Source organism: Mus caroli, chromosome 13 (assembly GCF_900094665.2).
Source record: "Mus caroli chromosome 13, CAROLI_EIJ_v1.1, whole genome shotgun sequence".
Lineage (NCBI taxonomy): Eukaryota > Metazoa > Chordata > Mammalia > Rodentia > Muridae > Mus > Mus caroli.
The window spans coordinates 51,565,117-51,582,634 of NC_034582.1; the positions used below are offsets into that span (position 1 = coordinate 51,565,117).

The 17,518-nt window shown below is 50.7% G+C and overlaps 1 protein-coding gene and 1 pseudogene across 2 annotated transcripts; one reads left to right on the plus strand and one right to left on the minus strand.

Annotated features, from left to right (window-relative positions):
- Positions 1-1,219: 1,219 nt before the first annotated feature.
- LOC115029161 lies at positions 1,220-1,320 on the plus strand (annotated as a pseudogene).
- A 6,168-nt stretch (positions 1,321-7,488) lies between these two features.
- Tifab (TIFA inhibitor) lies at positions 7,489-16,717 on the minus strand. 2 transcript variants are annotated; one of them, XM_029485012.1, is made up of 4 exons: positions 16,670-16,717; positions 11,748-11,926; positions 9,920-10,147; positions 7,489-9,648 (listed from the first exon to the last, which is right to left on the minus strand). In XM_029485012.1, the coding sequence occupies exon 4, from the start codon at positions 9,641-9,643 to the stop codon at positions 9,200-9,202; it is 444 nt and encodes a 147-aa protein (XP_029340872.1). In that variant the 5' UTR covers positions 9,644-9,648; positions 9,920-10,147; positions 11,748-11,926; positions 16,670-16,717; the 3' UTR covers positions 7,489-9,199. The 2 variants fall into 2 exon arrangements, with proteins under 2 accessions (XP_029340872.1, XP_021036395.1); XM_021180736.1 differs by having other exon boundaries at positions 11,743-11,926.
- Positions 16,718-17,518: the final 801 nt, after the last annotated feature.

Consider the following 17,518-nt stretch of genomic DNA (forward strand, 5'->3'; position numbering starts at 1 on the left):
GAGACTAAGACAGGAGATCTCTGAGTTCAAGGTCAGCCTGGGACAAAACAAGTCCCAGATCCAGGCGTGGTGGCACACATCTTTAATCTGGGTCACACCTTCTGCTGGAGACCTCCATAAGGACATTGGAAAAAGGAAGATTTACTCTCTCTCCTTTACCTGCTTGCCTTGTGGGACTGAGCAACTGCCAGATCCTTGAACTTCCATTCACAGCTGACCATTGTTGGGGAGCTGGACTATAGACTGTAAGTCATCATAGCAAATTCTCTTACTGTATAGAGACTACCATAAGTTCTGTGACTCTAGAGAAACCTGACTAATACAAGTTTAATAGTAAACTACATTTAGTCATTTACAAGAATCACTAAAGTTTTAGTTGAATTATTAAAGTTATATGAACTTACTTAAATAATCCATATTTAATTCAAAACAAACCATCAAAACTCATTGCTTCCTAAGAATCTTTGTTGTATCTATATCCTTTAAACTAGTTTTTATTTATCTGTTTGTGTGTGCCTGCTTGTTTACACATGCACCATGCATGTTAAGTGCCCACAGAGCCTAGAAGAAGGGCATCAGATCCCCTGGAGCTGTAGGTACAGGCACTCATGAGCCAGCTGATTATTGGTGCTGGGAATCGAACCTGGGTCCTTTGCAAGAACAGCAAGTGCTTTTAACTGCTGAGCAACCTCTCTGGTCCTAGTGTCTGTATTCTTGAGAGTATGGAAGGGATAGAGCCGGGGCAATGGGTTGCCTCCTGCCTAGAACTGAAGCAGCAGCTCTCTCACTGAGAAAGGAGGACATGGGAGAGGGAAACTGCACACTGGAGGGTGGGGGTGGGCATTTTCTGGCTCTAACAGGATGGTGGCGTGATGCCACAAGGGCTGTTGAGTAGCTCTACACAGACAGCCTGGGTGACCGGCCTGGTGCTACCCTGCTCTTGGTGTGTAGGAGGCTACTGCATCTATGTGGCAATAACCAGTGTAGAAAGGTATGTGCTGGGGCTGAAGAGATGGCTCAGTGGTTAAGAGCATTGACTGCTCTTCCAGAGGTCCTGAAGTTCAAATCCCACCAACCACATAGTGGCTCACAGCCATCTGTAATGGGGTCCGATGAACTCTTCTGGTGTGTGTCTGAGGACAGCTACAGTGTACTCATATAAATAAAAATAAATAAGTCTTTTTTAAAAAGGAAAGGAAAGAAAAGAAAGGTATGTTCTCCTGCCCCTGGAGGTTTTGTAGGTATGGCTGCAGTATCACATGCGTGCCAGTAGGTGGCAGAGAGGAGGGAGGCTGTGTCTAAGCTCAGTGTTCTGAAGAGAGAGAGAGAGAGAGAGAGAGAGAGAGAGAGAGAGAGAGAGAGAGAGAGAGAGAGGCACATTCCTGAGTCTCTTCCCTGTCATTCAATAATGTCACCTTGTAATGGGGCTCTCAAAACGGACTACAGTGAGAACAATCACACCATGGAAATTGGCAAATGCCGCCATGGGAGCTCTGTACTAGATCCAGTTGTTGAGAGGTACAGCTGTTGAGTTGTCCCTGACTGGAGGCTGCTGAAGTGACGTGTGTGTAGCCTGGAGGTCTCTTCCTCCGAAGCATAGTGAGGGCAGCTGTCATCAGGAAGGACCAGTGGCCCGGGCAATGTCCTGACTTTCCCATATCACAAAGCCAGCTTCTCAGTAGGCTCGCCGCCCTTCCCCCACTCCTCACAGGGTCTCCTCTCGCCTGGTTTTCCCTTGAGGCTCCTCAAAGCATTCGCTCTGGTTTGGGAGGCAAGCCGAGATTCTCAGCTGGGAATGCTTTCTCTTCCTCTAGCTGAGGAGAGAAAATCACAGCTCGTAACTACCCTGTGGTTTTCTGTTACCCAGACTTTTAGGCAGGGGACCTGTAGAGAGAGAGCCAGAGTCGGGGGTGCGGGTGGGGGTGGGGAAGCCTGAGCAGATGTAGCTTTGAGATGTTTCAACTCAAAAATCTATGTGGTAACTACAGACTCCACAGGCCCAGGAGAAGTGGAATGTAAAACTGAATGGCAGCCTTCCCTGTTAGCTTCCCGCCTAGGCCTTTAATGAGTGTCCACGGGGGCCATGTTATCCTCAGTAATGAGGCCCAGTGTTGGTTCTGAGCCTCCAGACTCCAGGCTGCTGCCAGTCCTCCTGGGGCAGATCTTGGAGTCCAGGAGGTGTGTGTCTGTTTCTGAATGGTGAAGGGTGGGAGGCAAGCCCTGTCTGGAAACAGCCCTGCTGGCAGATGAGGGATTGTGCCGTGAGGTTCTGCTGGGGGCTGCCGCTGGCTCCTGGGCTCAGTGACTACTTCAGGAGGGAAGCTGTTCGTTTTCCACAGCCTGAGCACTTGGCCTTTCATACTCCATTTTTAACTGCCATCCAGCAACAGCTTTATCAAGGCTTCAGCCAGTGTCTGCTGGGCTTGGTCCCTAGAAGCCTGCTCTTACCCAATCAAATTTTTCCTCATAGCTCACCCCACTCCTGCCTTCAGGGCCTTACTGAAGACCGACTGAGAGCCAGGCAGCTGTCAATCATGTCTGAGAGAGTTTCTGCCACATATAGGGTTCTTCTGGTGAGAAGTCCTAGCAAGCAGACGACATCATACTGACCCCTATGGAGATGAGGACTTATGTGCCACAGAGCTCAGGCTCAGGTTGCTTTGCCCGCTGCTTCTGCCAGAGGGAGGTCTATTAGAAGGTGGTGGGATCATGAGAGGAGAGAAACCCAGACATCTCTACCTCTTCTCGCCAACTCAGGAGCCACCTGTGGCCCCAGCTGGCCACCAGCCGTTCCTCCCTCAGAGGCCTCCATTTCCACAAAAGGCCTTCATGGTTGTTCAGGACAGAGCCTAGTTTCCCTGATACCCCTTCTCTCGGTGGCCACTGACGTTACAGGGATGCAGCCAGCCGTGGTTGCCATGTCTATATATGCTAATCTCCGAATTCCACTTCCTGTTTAGATTCTCAGCAATTCTCCTGTGCTGGGCTCCAATTGCTCCAATTACAATTTTTGTTGTTGTTTAATACTTGAAACTGGGTTTGTTTGCCTGACTTGGTCCTGGATGATTAAAACCGTCTAAACAAGGATACGTAACAGTGTCCCTGTTTGAGACGGACTCTTTGGAAGACTTCTGGCATCATGACATCTGAGCTTGCAGAAAAGAAAACCAGAAATGTCAGGTCTGGCTAAGCACTGGCTTCTTGGGTAACCTGTGCTTTTGAAGACCCCCCACCTCCATCCCCTGTCTCCATAGCTTTAAGAGAAGGTAGAATGAACATCCTGGGCAGGTTTCCTTCCAGGAGGCAGAAAGCTGGACTCCAACCCTGGAGCATGGGGCTTCTCTGTGCAGAGGGATTAGGGGGAGAGAGGGAGATCATCTGTTTCTCTGGAGCCAGGTCCACTCGGTGAGTTCCTCGTTCCCTCATGGATTCCATCCTGACTGGGTGTGCCCTTTCTCTGGCTCCTCCTTGCTTCCAAATGTCCAGAGTGGTGCCCTTCACAAAGACTCTAAGATGGGTTTCTCTCGGGGATGGAGGCCATTTTTCTCCTGGAAATAAATACCAGAAGAACAGGGAGAGGTTGTGGTGGGGTTGAGTTGCAGCCTCTCTGGAGGACAGAACAAGCTCCCTTGCCAAATGGTACTTTAATGTCCTTTTGGTTCACATGCCTTACTGAAGAAAATAATTCTACCCCTCTGCTGCGGCTCACCTGGCTCTCCGTCGCTCACTTGGGCTGCTTCTTTCCCACCGGAGCAAGCGATTGGAAAGCAAAGGTAAGCAGGAACATTTTTTTTTTCTCCTCCATTTTCCCCCACCCCAAGCCCAGCAGGCTTAATGCCTCGGCCATAAAGCGTTTACAAACTCTAAAAAAGATAATAACTTCCCTTCTCACGGCCCAGTCACGGGGAGGGAGTGCATGTTTCCAATAAGCTGGAAATGTAACTCAAATAGTAGGTTTTATTTCACTTTAATCCGCCTGCGAGTTCACGTTAAAGGTAAGAGGAATCAGTCTTGCAATGTGAACCAAGTTCATTAAAATCAGCATCTCCTCCTAGGACTTAACTCCTCCCCCAAGTCTTGGCTAGATGGATGGCCTGGGGCAGTGGAGAGTGACTGCAACCCAGAGGCCGTGGGCAGGGAGCAGGGGAAGCAGGAGCCAGTGGATGGAGGAGGAGGCAGGTGCCCCAGCTGGTTTGGGGGGGTGTGGGGGGAAGAGGATGTACATTCAATGAGGCTTGCTTGCTTGCTTGCTTGCTTCTGACACCTCTTGATGGATGGCAACCTGGTAGTGCAGTGGGTAGTTATAGAAATGATTCTCAGTCCGTGTCCTCAGCTCTACCAGACACTAGGAGGACTGAAACTGGGCCCCTCAACTAAGGCTTCCTTTCCACATTTATGGAGCCACTGCTCCCTGGGTGCCCTGGTGGTGCTCCCTCAATGCCCTGGTGGTGCTCCCTTGTTGCCCTGCTGGCAAAATTGACTGCTGCTTCTTTGTGTAGCAATAAGTATTCCTTCAGGTTAAGAGCTATCTTGTCCAGATCTCTGGCAGGGTGGTCTCCTGGTGCTCTATGGTCACAAGCAGGGCTGGTGTGTATAGCTGGCAGGCTTGCAGAGCAAGGTGGGTATTGCTGGTGCATGCTTGGGAAAGGGGGCCAGGGAAAGGATATTTGTCAGGTAACTGGCCTGGTCCCGGGCTAGCCAACTGACTCCTGACTGCCATAGCTAAGGGCCCTTCTCAGGGTCGCCCGGGAGAGCCTGTGGCCTTGCCCCTCTTTATTGGAGGCTGAAAGAGCTGGTGAGAGGGAGCTGTCTCCCCTTCTCCATGACAGTCAGCCACCATATAAATGCCCTAAACCTGGGTTCCACTTGAGTTGGGGTACAAAGGCTCAAGGAGGAAGAAAAAGGAAACACTGCCAAGTTCTCCAAAGCCCTGGGCTGCCCACTGAGCAGGAGAGGGAGGGACAAATATCTTTCGAACTCCCATACTCTCCGGTCTCCTGGACCTTAGGGGCTGCTTCCCATTGTGGGACTCTGACTGCTGATGCCTGCTTTGTGAAGTCTGCTTCAGACCTCCATTCTCACTCTTGGCCTAACATCCTCTGGCCAGCCTCATCACGGCCACTGGGAGTGCAACAGCCTTGAGAGGATACAGAGACTCAGGCAGGCTGGGAAGACTCACATGTCAGTGAAGCCCAGGCCTGTGAGGCTAAAATAGCCTCAAAAAGCAGGGCAGGGCAGAACTTCTGAATTTCCAGACATCGTCTCCAGATCTGAGGGCTCTGAGGGCCACCTGACCAGAAGGGATTAATTTATCTTATGGCAGGTGTGTTTGCAGCATATGTATATGGGCAATCTAGTCCACAGGACCACAAGTGCTTTACTTGGTCCACTGAACTGGCCAATGCTAACTGACCCTCCTGAACACCTACTGTGTGCCACAGGCACGTTTACATGCAGTGCCTCAGTTTTTTTTTTTTTTTTTTTCCGAGACAGGGTTTCTCTGTATAGCTCTGGCTGTCCTGGAACTCACTTTGTAGACCAGGCTGGCCTCGAACTCAGAAATCCGCCTGCCTCTGCCTCCCGAGTGCTGGGATTAAAGGCGTGTGCCACCACGCCCGGCTCGAAGTGCCTCAGTTTACCTCTACAGGGCCTCTAATGTAGGGAGCACAGGTCCAAAGACCATGGGATGGTGAGTGAGCAACGTGAGTTTTAGCCCAGCCAGCAGGCTGACCAGAGCCCAGCTTGAAGCTACTGGTGTTTTGTGCATATGAGTATCTGTGTGTCTGTTCTGTTCTGTTTGCTTCCATGTGCTCATGCCTGTGGCCACACAGACTGCACTGCTGGGAGGGGGAAAGCCGAGGACATTGTTAGGAGATGGTGAGAGGGGACCCTGCATAGGCAAGAGAAGCTACGTCAAATCCCCAAACCAGAGTCTTGAAGTCAACCTGCAAATTTCAAGGGACAGAGGAGTAGAATAGGGGGCGTGAATCTGGCAGCTCGAGGCTTACGCTTTTCAAGGGGAGCAGAGTCTAGCAGAGCTTCCTCTCTTGAGCACTTGACACAAGCCAGGGGTAGTTGGTGTACCGTTATAACTGAAGCATTGGGGAGGGCAGCAAGTCTGCTCTGAGCCACACAGTGAGACTGTCAAAAAAAAAAAAAAAAGAAAAAAAAAAAAAAAAAAAGAAAAAAAAAAAAAAAAGAAGGAAGAGAAAGAAGAGGAGGAGGAGAAAGAAATTCTCCTGAGGAGACTTTGTGAAACAAGCCAGATGTTTCCTGGCTCTTCTCCTTCCTGTGTCTGGCCTGTCACCCTCCAGCTTGTTCTTCAGTGTGAGGACCGCACAGACACTTCACCCAAAATCCTCCAACCACGCAGTCTCCATGGGGGAAGTACTCTAGCTCATGGGCCCCTAGCAGGGACGGGTTTGCTGTACCCTCCTGGAGGGGAGAGGGATGGAGAGAGGCAGTCGGCAGCTGTAGTCAGTTCTACAAGTTCTTCAGAGGGGCCAGGAGCTGCACCCAGAGAGCCTGGTCCCTTCAGCCTTTGGTGGTCACACACTGTCTCTAAGTGTGTCGTCTCAAGCTTTGTCTGTGGGCAGCTGCTCTGTGATAGGCAGACTGGACAGCACTTGAATCTTCCAGGGAACCTGTGCTTCCTTTAGAACTAGGGGAACTTCAATTCAGCCTAAACTACGGGCAGTTTCTCCTCTTCAGAGCCAGGAATGTCTCTTGTTCTACAAACCCAGGTCTTTTAATACAAAAGCAGCTAAAACAAAACAAAACAACCCCAAAACCAAAAAACAAACCCTTTTCCTGCCCCCAGGCCCCAAATGAAAATAAAATCCTTAAGAGAGTCACAGAGTGTTGAAAGCCCTTGAGCTCTGGAGCCAGATCACTGGGGTTCAAGTCACCCCAAGATCCAAGTGTATAATAAGCTTAAGAAGTATGTATTCTAGCTTCCCTTGTCTTTGGTCTCAGGATAGCAGCTTTTTTTTTTTTTTTTTTTTTTTTTTTTTTAATTCCTTCTGGCACTAGGTGTTTTCCAGGTCCCACTTCCTAAGATACTCTCTGCTGTTCCTGCTGATTGGAATACTCATCGTCCTGGCTTTCCAGAGGGAGACATCTAGGTCACGGTGGGCTAACTCACTTGCCCGAGGTCAACCAACTCATAGATGAGATGGCCGTGGCTACTGACCTGAATTTCACTGTCCTTATCTGTGGACTATGCTTGAGACCAGTGTCTATCTAGGGGACTTCGAGGAGTGACTAGGTAGTGACAGCTGGCTCCAGCACTCGATGGCCTATTACACTGTGACTCGATTAGGAGAGGGATGAACATATAGAAATGTTAACATCAAACCCACTCGATGATAGGGCTTAACTCCAAGTGAACAGAGGAGAGGGAAGATAGCAACAGCCGTGATAAATAATTAAGCCGTCTGTCCTCGAGCGCTTCTCCCTCCTGAGGCAGGCAAGCTGATGGCGCGCAGATTCTCCTGGCTTTGTTTATTCCTGGATCCTGAGACTTTGGACATATTGGGTGTGAGGTGGGCGCTTGGTGCAAGTTCATTGACAAATGAGAAAGTACTTTGGGAGTCTTGGGGGGGGGTGTGCCACTCACAGTATAGCCAGCACTGTCCCAAGTAGACACACATCTTGTGTCTGTGAGCTGAGTGTACACAGTCCATATTCTGTAGGAGGAGGGGCTTCCCACGCCCATATGTATCTTGTCTAGTGTTTAGTTTCCTTATGGGGAAGACATGCTCAGCTGGGGAACAGTATTGATCATATGACCTAGGATTTGGGCACAAAGGGGTACGGGATGTTATATGGCAGTGGTGTCCCGGGTGTGGAGGCTATGGATCAGTCTGCTGGTAGCACTGTCCCCTGAGTGTTTGGGGTTCTCTAGTGTAGGATCTGGTGGTCTGGTGGTTAGCAGAGTCTGTGGGACTCTCCTCTCACATGAGTAAACACTCCCCCTGCTAGCCTTCTGCTCCCTTCTGAGAAAATTCTCTCATCCTTGCCTACTTAGCTCCTTAACAATCCACCATCACCCCCAACGTCCATTCAGGAAGGATAGGTACCCCCCTCGTCCCCCGCTCCCCCTTCCTGCTGGCATCTGATTTACTCTGAGTGAGGTAACTGCTAGGTTGACTGCTAGGATGACCTTGCATCCCAACCATAGAATTAGTTCTGAAAGAGCCAACTTCTCTAGAAAACCATCTTTCCCTGAAGACCTTTGACCTCTGGCCAACCAAGGCTCTGGTCCAGAAGGGATAGAGGATGGGAGGAGAGGAGAGGGAACAAGAAGAGGGCGGAGAGGAGGAAGGGAGAGGAGGAGGAGGACAAGAAATGTCCAGGCAGTCCTAGCTTCTAGCCCCCCCCCGCACCTCCCCCCACCAGAAGCCCAGAGTTCTACTTGCAACCTTCCCAGAAACGTACGCCTACCTACCCTCCCAATTTCCTCTCACACCTCATCCAGGTTTCCCGCCCCCAAAGCCACATGACAACATGGTATACTTGTGGCCCATCTGGGCCTCAGGGGATCCTACTGGGCATGCCAGCATAATGAAATACTTTTAGTTTATTAAACACAGGCTTTCCTAAGCCCTGAGCGCCTGTGGGTATTTGAAAACTGAAGGGAACCGGGAGCTACCTCAAATGTAATTTCTCCCTGTGTCCTTGCATTCCTGTTTCAACCCTATGTTCCTGCCCTTAGGCAGAGGAACACAAAGTAACTCCTAGCCAGACAATGGAGGAAATGGGGGAGGGGCACAGAATGCTGGGAGAGGCTCCCAGAATCCCTGGGGGCCTCTAAACGTACATGAAGTTCCCATTACCAAGAGCTATGGAGGGCATTTCTCCACCCCAAGGGCTGCTCAAAGTTTACAGAATCAGTTCCCTGTGAACATGGCGGCCAGCAGGCTTTACATGTGAACTCTGTGTGTCAACCTCACATGATATAGCTCAACCATCTCAAACCCTATTTTTGTCAGGCTTGCTCTCAAGCAGCAGGGCTGGTGGGGTGCATTGTCTGAGGGCTCCTTCTGCGACTTTGTTTCTATTGCTTCTCCCGGGCTTGGCAGGGAAGCAGCTGTCTGAGACTGGGAAGGGCCGTGGAGAGACCTCGAGAGTTCATGAGTTGCCTCCCCCAAAACAGGGGGAGTCTCTTTCTTAACAGTGTTTTCCCGGTTCATTCGGTTCATTCGTCTGTCTCCTGAGCCTTGGGTCTGTAAATCAGGGGTGAAGGGCTGAGATGGAAGTAGCAGACAAAGGTCTCAAGGGAGGCTCCCCCCTCTTTGCGGACTAGCATCTGGATGCCAGAGAAGGAGATTCTGTTGATGGTGCCCAAGGGAACCTGCTCCAGGTACCTCAGTGGCAGCCCGTTGACCCACACACAGCTCTTGCGGGTCAGCACCTTGAGGCAGAAGGCCAGCAGACTGCTGCCTTTCTCCAGGTAGGGCTCCAGGGACAAATGGTAGCGAGACAACTGTGGCAGCTGCAGCTGGAGATGGGTGTTCTGTCCTCGCCCAACCAGCAGCCGGCTGGCATCATGTTGCAGTTGCGGTGGGACTTGGGCAAAGGCGACCGGGCCCTGTGTAGGGTGGTACAGGCTCACCTGCAGGACTGTGAGGGGCCTCTCCATAGATCCTGGGAAGAACATGACAAAGACACACTTCTGTAGTTTTCTGAGCCCAGGCAAGCTGCCTACTTAGGGATCTTGGGGCCACATCTTGCTGATGAGGACCATGTGTAAATAGATACAGTTATTCTCCCCAAGTGGGGATGGGGTGGAGGTTGACGCTAAAGTTGGAATTCCGTTTCCCTATACTCCAACAGGACATAACTGCCTATCCTCTCCAAATTGTATTGTTTTATAACACAGGTGTGCCCATCTTTCTCAGCAAGGAATAAAGCTTACCAGCTTACAGGGTGGCGCCTGATAGTCCACAGGCCATTCGGAGACAGTTTGTCCTTGCTTTATAGGAACAGATGAGCAGACAGGACAGGCTTTCTTGAATCTGGCAGGCATGCAACAAACAAACTCTTGCAGAGTCTTCTTCGAGCCAGGTGTCAATTCAGGTGCTGTGGAGACAGGCCTTCGCTCTTGGGAGCACCCCTCTTGAAGGGAAAGATATGGTGCCTCCAGCTAGGGGGTACATAGCAATGGAAAAGGACCCTGAGTACCCCATGGAAGTAAAAACATCGAGCACCTTCTCGGGGGTGCTTCCAGCGAGCCCAGCACTTGGTTCAGGGGCCCCAGCCCCAGGTTCAGGGCTTGGCTTTCCTGAACATCTGGGCCACGGTAGCTCCTGGTAGAGACAGTGGACAGAAGGAAAATCTGGCTCACTGAAGACCCTCAGGAGCGCCAGTAAATCCACACAAGGTCCTACAGCTCCACCTCCAGGAACTTGTCCTTCAGTGTCCAAGGGGCATGTGGAAGGCCCCATCCAAGGTCTGCTTGGTCCCTGCCTGGCTTTAAAGAGTAGACTTGGTCACATCTACACGCCCCACACCACCTAGGACTTATGGCCACTTTTAGCAAGAACCAAGGGCCGAGTGAGGTTCCACAGTAATTATATTCTTTCTCTAGCACCTGGCTTTGGTCTGCAATATATATATATATAATTTTCTGCTAAGAAGGCATGTTCTATCTTAAACTCTGTGGGGAAAGCATTGCTCATCTTTCAGGGCCTAGATCAAATGCTTTCTTCCCTGAGGAAAGTGACCTTGTCTCTGTCCTCTGACATCAACCACAAGGACACCTGGCCTACACCTAACTTTTCATGTTTGCATTCCCCCAACTCCCAGGCTCCCAGAGTTCCACAGGCTCTTGTCTTCCTCAAGCTCCACTTCTGTCTTCCAGGCGTAGGGTATGACCCACCCTGTGGTCCCCATAGCACCAGACCACAGAAAATGTCTGGAGGCATACCTGCTAAAAAAATAGGTAAGGATATACCCACATACAGAAGTCATCTCTCGGCCCAATGATAATGGGAGCCTAGTTCTTGAAGGCTGTGGGATAGGGAGCCTGTGCTAGTTTGCCAGGCTTTTGCGCTGTTGCATTTTGAAGATAGTATATCAATGGGGATCTAGTTGATAGTGGGACCTTGTCCCCCCACTCCCCTGAGGATACCCTTTCCCCAGCTGGCAGATGGATACACCTCAGGCTACTGCCTTCTGACCCTGAAGACCATTTCTTCCTGAGGCAGGATTCAGGTTGAGCCCAGGATGGAGGGCTGGGCACCAGTGCCCTTGGACCTGATGAGAGTACAGAGTTCATCCTTTACAAAGTCAGCGTCAGCCGGGCGTGGTGGCGCACGCCTTTAATCCCAGCACTCGGGAGGCAGAGGCAGGCGGATTTCTGAGTTCGAGGCCAGCCTGGTCTACAAAGTGAGTGCCAGGACAGCCAGGGCTACACAGAGAAACCCTGTCTCAAAAAAAAACAAAAAAAAAACAAAAAAAAACCAAAGTTAGCGTCATGGACCAGCGATATTGAAAGTAAACGTGGCCCTGTGGGGTCTCTCTCTGAGCTACCGAGCAGTCATGGCTGATGGAAGCAGCACTCCTGCAGAGGCAGACTTGTTTGTCTTGGATCCCAGTTGATTGGGGAGAACAGAAACCCAAACCTCTTAATAGTTACCATGGCTGCTGACAAATGGAAAGGTGCTGGCTCTGGCCAGGGTTCCTGTCCTAGACTCACCAGCCTCCCTGGGGGTCCTGGTCCCCATGACCTTCACCTACCTTACCTCCAGGGTACACCTTGCATTAACTCTGCAGCTGTGTGATCAGGCAGGACCTGGGCTGGAGGAAGACCTGGGCAGGCAGGTGGTTCAGGAGTGCAAGACCTGGGCAGGCAGGTGCTTCCGTGGTTTGGGAGTGCACTGTGTCAGAGAGCACGTCAGCTCTGCCGCTCTTCCTTTTTCCTCTAGGAATAAAAAAATCGAAGTGTTATTTTCTCTTGCAGAAGTGGAACCGCTCGCTAGAGTTGTGAAACGGGTGCCTCTCTAGGAGGGGCCTCCGGATGGTTCGCTTTCCTGGGTCTCAGTGCTCCAGCCTCTACTATTTCAGCCTCAGAGACCACAGAGTATCGGCAAGCTTCTTCTCTCCTCTGAGGGCAGAGAGCTGCTGACAGAGTTCCTAGGTTAGGAGGTTCCTTCCAACTGTCTGGGGTTGGTCAAGGAAGCCGTACGTAATGGAGGATCTCTAGGGAGTCTCAGAAGAGACTGAGACACAGGGGAAGGGAGCCTGTGGGCACTCATGGGAAGGAACAGGAGCCTGTGGGTACTCATGGGAGGGGACAGGAGAGCATGAACACTCATGGGAAGGGACAGGAGCGTGTGGGCACTCATGGGAGTAGGCCTCATTCATTGCATGCAGAAGGCCACCTGCTGACTTTGTCCCAGTTCTCTCCTTAAAATGACATTTAAGATATTATACTTTTGAATTAACCTGCTTGGCATAAGACAGACAGACCTTGGACAAGATCTCCGGAGTACAATTTCCTACCTTTTTTTTAAAGTTTTTTTTTTTTTTTTTTTTTTATTGTATGTAAGTACACTGTAGCTGACTTCAGACACACCAGAAGAGGGTGTCACATCTCATTACGGATGGCTGTGAGCCACCATGTGGTTGCTGGGATTTGAACTCAGGACCTTCCAAAGAGCAGTTGGTGCTCTTAACCACTGAGCCATCTCACCAGCCTCCTACCTTCTTTATTTTCTGATCCCATTGCCTTTATTTTTTCCTCAGGATCCTGTCACTGAAGGGTGACTTGCTGGCCCAGCTCAATGAAACAATGATGACATCTTAGGATGGGCTTCATTGTATATATTCTATATGTGTTTAACATACATAAACACTTATGTATGTATTATTAAAGCCAATCTAGGTGGAATGGTTACATATAGTTACAGAGTTTCAAATTCCTTTCTATTGTCCAGGATGCAAGGACATAAACTGCCACTAGACATAATAATGTAAGGACACGTGCTCTGATTTCATGTATAATCGCTAAAAGAATAATAATGTCTCTGTAATATCAAGCTAATAGATGGAGAATGGAACAAAAAGCAGTTTCAATGAAGGCTTGTGTGTGCTTAGAAAGACCAGCAGAATAAGGAGGACACATACGCAGGTGGGACAAGGATAGCCCAATCCTAGCCTACGGTTGGGTTGGGTAGAATGAGAGAGGGGACCATCATGCATTGCTTCCCCTGAGCAGAGACTTACTCATTCCAGAGGTTCTCCTGATGTCTGCTTTCAGGAGGATATGCTATATCCTCCAGCACAGTGCCCTTGAGGCTCACAGGCTGCTTGCTCTTCAGGGGAGCTCGGAGACCCAGCTATTCCCAGGTCTACCCTAGAGTCAGTGATGAAATCACTGACTCCAAAGCTCAGAGGTGACTTATCAGGGTCACACAGTCAATCTCCGGCACAACCAGGTGAGGACCCCAGTGAACTGATCCCCAGTCCCCAAGGCCTGCCCATAGTGGAATTCCTTGTTTGCTGGGCCACAGAGTCCCTCTAGGCCATGCTTTGGGGATAGTCTTCTGGGACTGGGATGAGGGGAGTTCTTACTCTGTCATCAATGATTCGGGCTAGGTGGGAATGAGCCAGGCTGCCTCTCAGAGCCACTGATGGCTGGGAACAGGGTGCTTTTAAGAGACGTTTAGCTCAACGGATGGATGGATGTGGCTTTAGAACCTCTGCCTGCCCTTTCTGCACCCTTCCCCCACCACCTGTGCCCAGGTCCTCCTGGCATTGAAAGTGGAGGAGTAAAACAGGGTGACAATAGTAGCCCAAGAAGTGGCTCCAACCCAAGGAGTAGCTCCAAGGATGTGACAGGCTTACTGATGGCCTGGGAGGATGAAAAGCCATGTGTAGGTTGAACAGCTGGATAGGACCTCAGGCTCATTGCCAGTGCTGTATCCTACTCTGTGAAAACAGCCACTGTTAGCATTTCTTCTAGGTTCTGCCTCACAGTTACCTGGCAACAGCCAGGTGTGCCTGACTCACTATAAAAGGGGCTGCTTGCCCCCTCCTCTCTTGCTCTCTTCTCTCTGTCTCCTCTCTCCCCATTTCCCTCTCCTTCCCCCTCCCCATGTTCATGGCTGGTCTCTATTTCTCCTCCTCCTCTCTCTCTCCCCCCTGCCTTTCTCTGCCTCTACTACCCCCTCAACTTCCCTCCCCATGCCCTTAATAAACTCTATTCCATACTATATGGATGGTACCTTAGGGGGAAGGGATGCCTCCGCATAGGTCTGCAGGCACCCCTCCCACCTCACCATACCTCCCTCTACCAAACATATCCCTGGCTTCTTTTTCTTTTATAAAACACAAAAGCCACAACCTCAGATGGATGGATGGATGGATGGATGGATGGATGGAGTCGAAGCCCAAGAGCCACAGTGAGGTGCCTCAGGGACTGACTGCATACATAGAGCTGGGTGAGTCTGTTGCACAGAAGGGCACGTCTTCTGAGTCTTTGCCTACACAGGTCTCTCAAGCCTGAAGACAGCCAAGCCCCTCTTTCCACAGGAGCTCCGTCTCAGTGTTCCCCATGTCTACCGGCCTTCTAGTTTACACGATAGCTCAGTGATGATCACTGCTTCTCTGACTGCAGAGCTGGGCCAGATGTGGGCTTCTGCCACTCCTCTGAGTGTCTCTCTTGCAGATGGGACACCCTCTGCCCACCACCCTGCTACAGTCACGCCTCAACAAGAGTGTGAGCATAAGACACAAGTTTACAGTTCCTGCCATGCAGAAACTGGGCTAAGAATGTTTCCCATCGAGAAAGGGAAGTGAAACACGCAGGGGACTCATCTGGCAAGGGGAAGTTCTGCCCAGGGTCCATCTTCTGGATATAATGGGAACTCGGGCTGGTGTGGAGAGGCAATGCTTACTGTCAGCATTTTAGGCGGAAGGCGGGAGCCATGTGGGTAGGAAAAGAGAGTCAGGAGAAACAGATAGACAACCTCCTACCCTTGCTCAGAAGGTCCCTCTGATGACTGGCTGTTGGGTATCTGGCACTGGAGTCCAGTGGAGTCCGAAGGACCGTTGTTTGAGTGAGATGAGCCCATCCGGGACCAGTTGGAGAGGCCAGAGACTAACAAGCATTTTCCCCAGACCTTCCCCTCAGCAGCCCATTCCCAGGCACACTTGTGTCTGAGGTTTGCTCGTTCAAGTAACCATGGTGTGACCTCAAGTCAGGCACCCTATCCGGACCTCAGTTTCCCGCAGTCAGACAGGCAAAGTGGGTGCAGTCTGGGCTACTAAATGAGATGTGTCAACGTGCCTCTGCTGACTCAGTTTCTGCAGGACCTTTGGCTGAAGGTCCAGAATATACCTGAGGAGAGGAGCTTTTAGAAGAGACTCATACACACAAACCTTACATTCTTACAGAGCCCCAATCTGGGCTTAAAACAAGATCGTTTGGGAGTCCACCATGTGGGAGCTTCATATAAGTTCCATTTTAATCGTAATGAAGTAAATACACCATTCCAGAAAGTCTCTGTTTCCTCGCTGGGAAAGGTATCCCTGCTACCCATCTTACAGATGAGCAAACTGAGGCTGGAGCAGTCAGGTGACTTGTTAAAGGCCCTATACCTGGGGTGGGCATCGGGCCACACTAGAGCCTGGTCCGTAAGGTTCCTGAGACTTACTAAGCTGCTTGTGCACTCTGGAATTCAGCTGCCTTGCCAACTAGCCACTCAGCTAAGAAGCCCTGCTTCTGGCTCCCCAGCCAATTTGGATGCCCTGATGTGTCTTGAGGACCTGCAGCAGCATCCTTAACCAGTGACCTGCTTTTCAAAGCTGAAGAGAGAGAACAGCCACAAAGTGTAGGAGAGCCACTCTTCTGGTGGCAGCTGTCCTAATCAGGCCTCTGCAGCTAAGTCCCAGACAAAACCAACTTGGGGAAGGAAATGATTTATGTCAACTTACTTTCCCAGGGAATAGCCAATCACTGAGGGAAGTCAGGGCAGGACCTGAAGCATGAGCAATGGAGGAATGCTTCTTATTGGCTTGCTCTCCATGGCTTGCTCAGCTGCCTTTCTTATACAACCAAAGCCCAGGGATAGCATCACTCACAGCAGTCCTGGCCCTCCCCCCTCCCCCCACCCCACCCCCACCCCTGACCGACTTGCCTACAGGCCAATCTAACTGGACGCAATTCTTCTTTCCAGGTGGCTCAAGTTCTGTCAAATTGGAAAAACACAAGGAGAGAGCCCTGGTTGTTTGACTCCAGGTGTCCTGGATCTCAAGGGAGAGCCCTCACAGGCTGGAGTGAGTTCAGAGGTAAAGCAGGGCCCAGAGCATCGGGCCAAGGAGAGCAATGGTCCCAGGCATAGGAGAGAGGACACAGGGAATGGGAATGATCATGCAGCTTCCCTCCAGCAGAGCAAGGGTGAAGAACCAGGTTTGCTCCTTTCCCTGCAGAATGGGCTAAATTGATCTGTCCATTGAGGGGAAACTTGGGGGGAAATGTAGCCAAGCCTCGGCCCTGGCCATCCCCGTGGGGCTGAGCATTGCCGTTCTATGATTAAGACAACACTCCCTGTCCCTACCATCCCTCAGAGAAGAACAAGTGTTTGTGACTCACAGGGACTGTGACTCCAACGTGGGGGAGCCCTCTGACTTCTGTGACCAAAATACATGAGAGATAACTTACAGGAGGAAAAGTCTCTTCCGGCTGCAGTTTCGTTAAATTTCAGCCTGTGGTCGTCTGGCTTTTAGACCAAGGGCAAAGCAGAATCATCGGGACTAGGACGGAAGGGTGTGGTAGAGAAAAGGGGAAGGGGAAAGGAAAGGGAAGACAGACCTACAAAGCCACGCCCCTCCTGCTGCATCCTCCAACCAGGCTCCACTTTCTGCTGGGCCAGTCCCCTATGAACTCATCCATGAGGTTAGCACCCTCAATCAAGGTCCATTCTCGGTCATTACTGCCGCTATCTAGAGACTAAGACTCCGCAACGAGCCTGTGGGAGACTCTTCATATTTAAACAAGCAGCCACCAGGAAGGTTGGAAGATTTGAAGAGTTGGTCCATTTCTGGATGTGGAGTGGGGCCCTGGTGGCGTGTGGGTGGGACACAGGTTCCTGTTCTCTAACTGGTTCTGCCCTTCCTTGTCCCCTGCCCTGTCCCCTGCCCTTGTGTAACAGTAACCACAGCATATTTGAATTTCAAAATACTAAAACAGTGATTTCTTAATAAATACTGTGAATTAGCTCAATCCCTACAGCAGAGATGATTCCATTATTCATTTATCTTTTGTTACAAATGAAAACTGAAGCTCAGCTAAGCTTGTGTCTGGCTAAGATGGCGTCTGGCTAAGGTGGTGTCTTGCTCTGGACCCTATAGTAGATAGCAGAGCTGTCTCTCAATCTCAGATGTGACCTCCAAATCTTTACCCCTGACTCCTGTGTCAACCCAAGGGGCAGGCTCCTCACTGACTGTGGGGATCGGAGTGGAGTGGGGGAGGGGTGGGGAGGGGAGGAGACTCAGTCAAGTTGAAACCAGC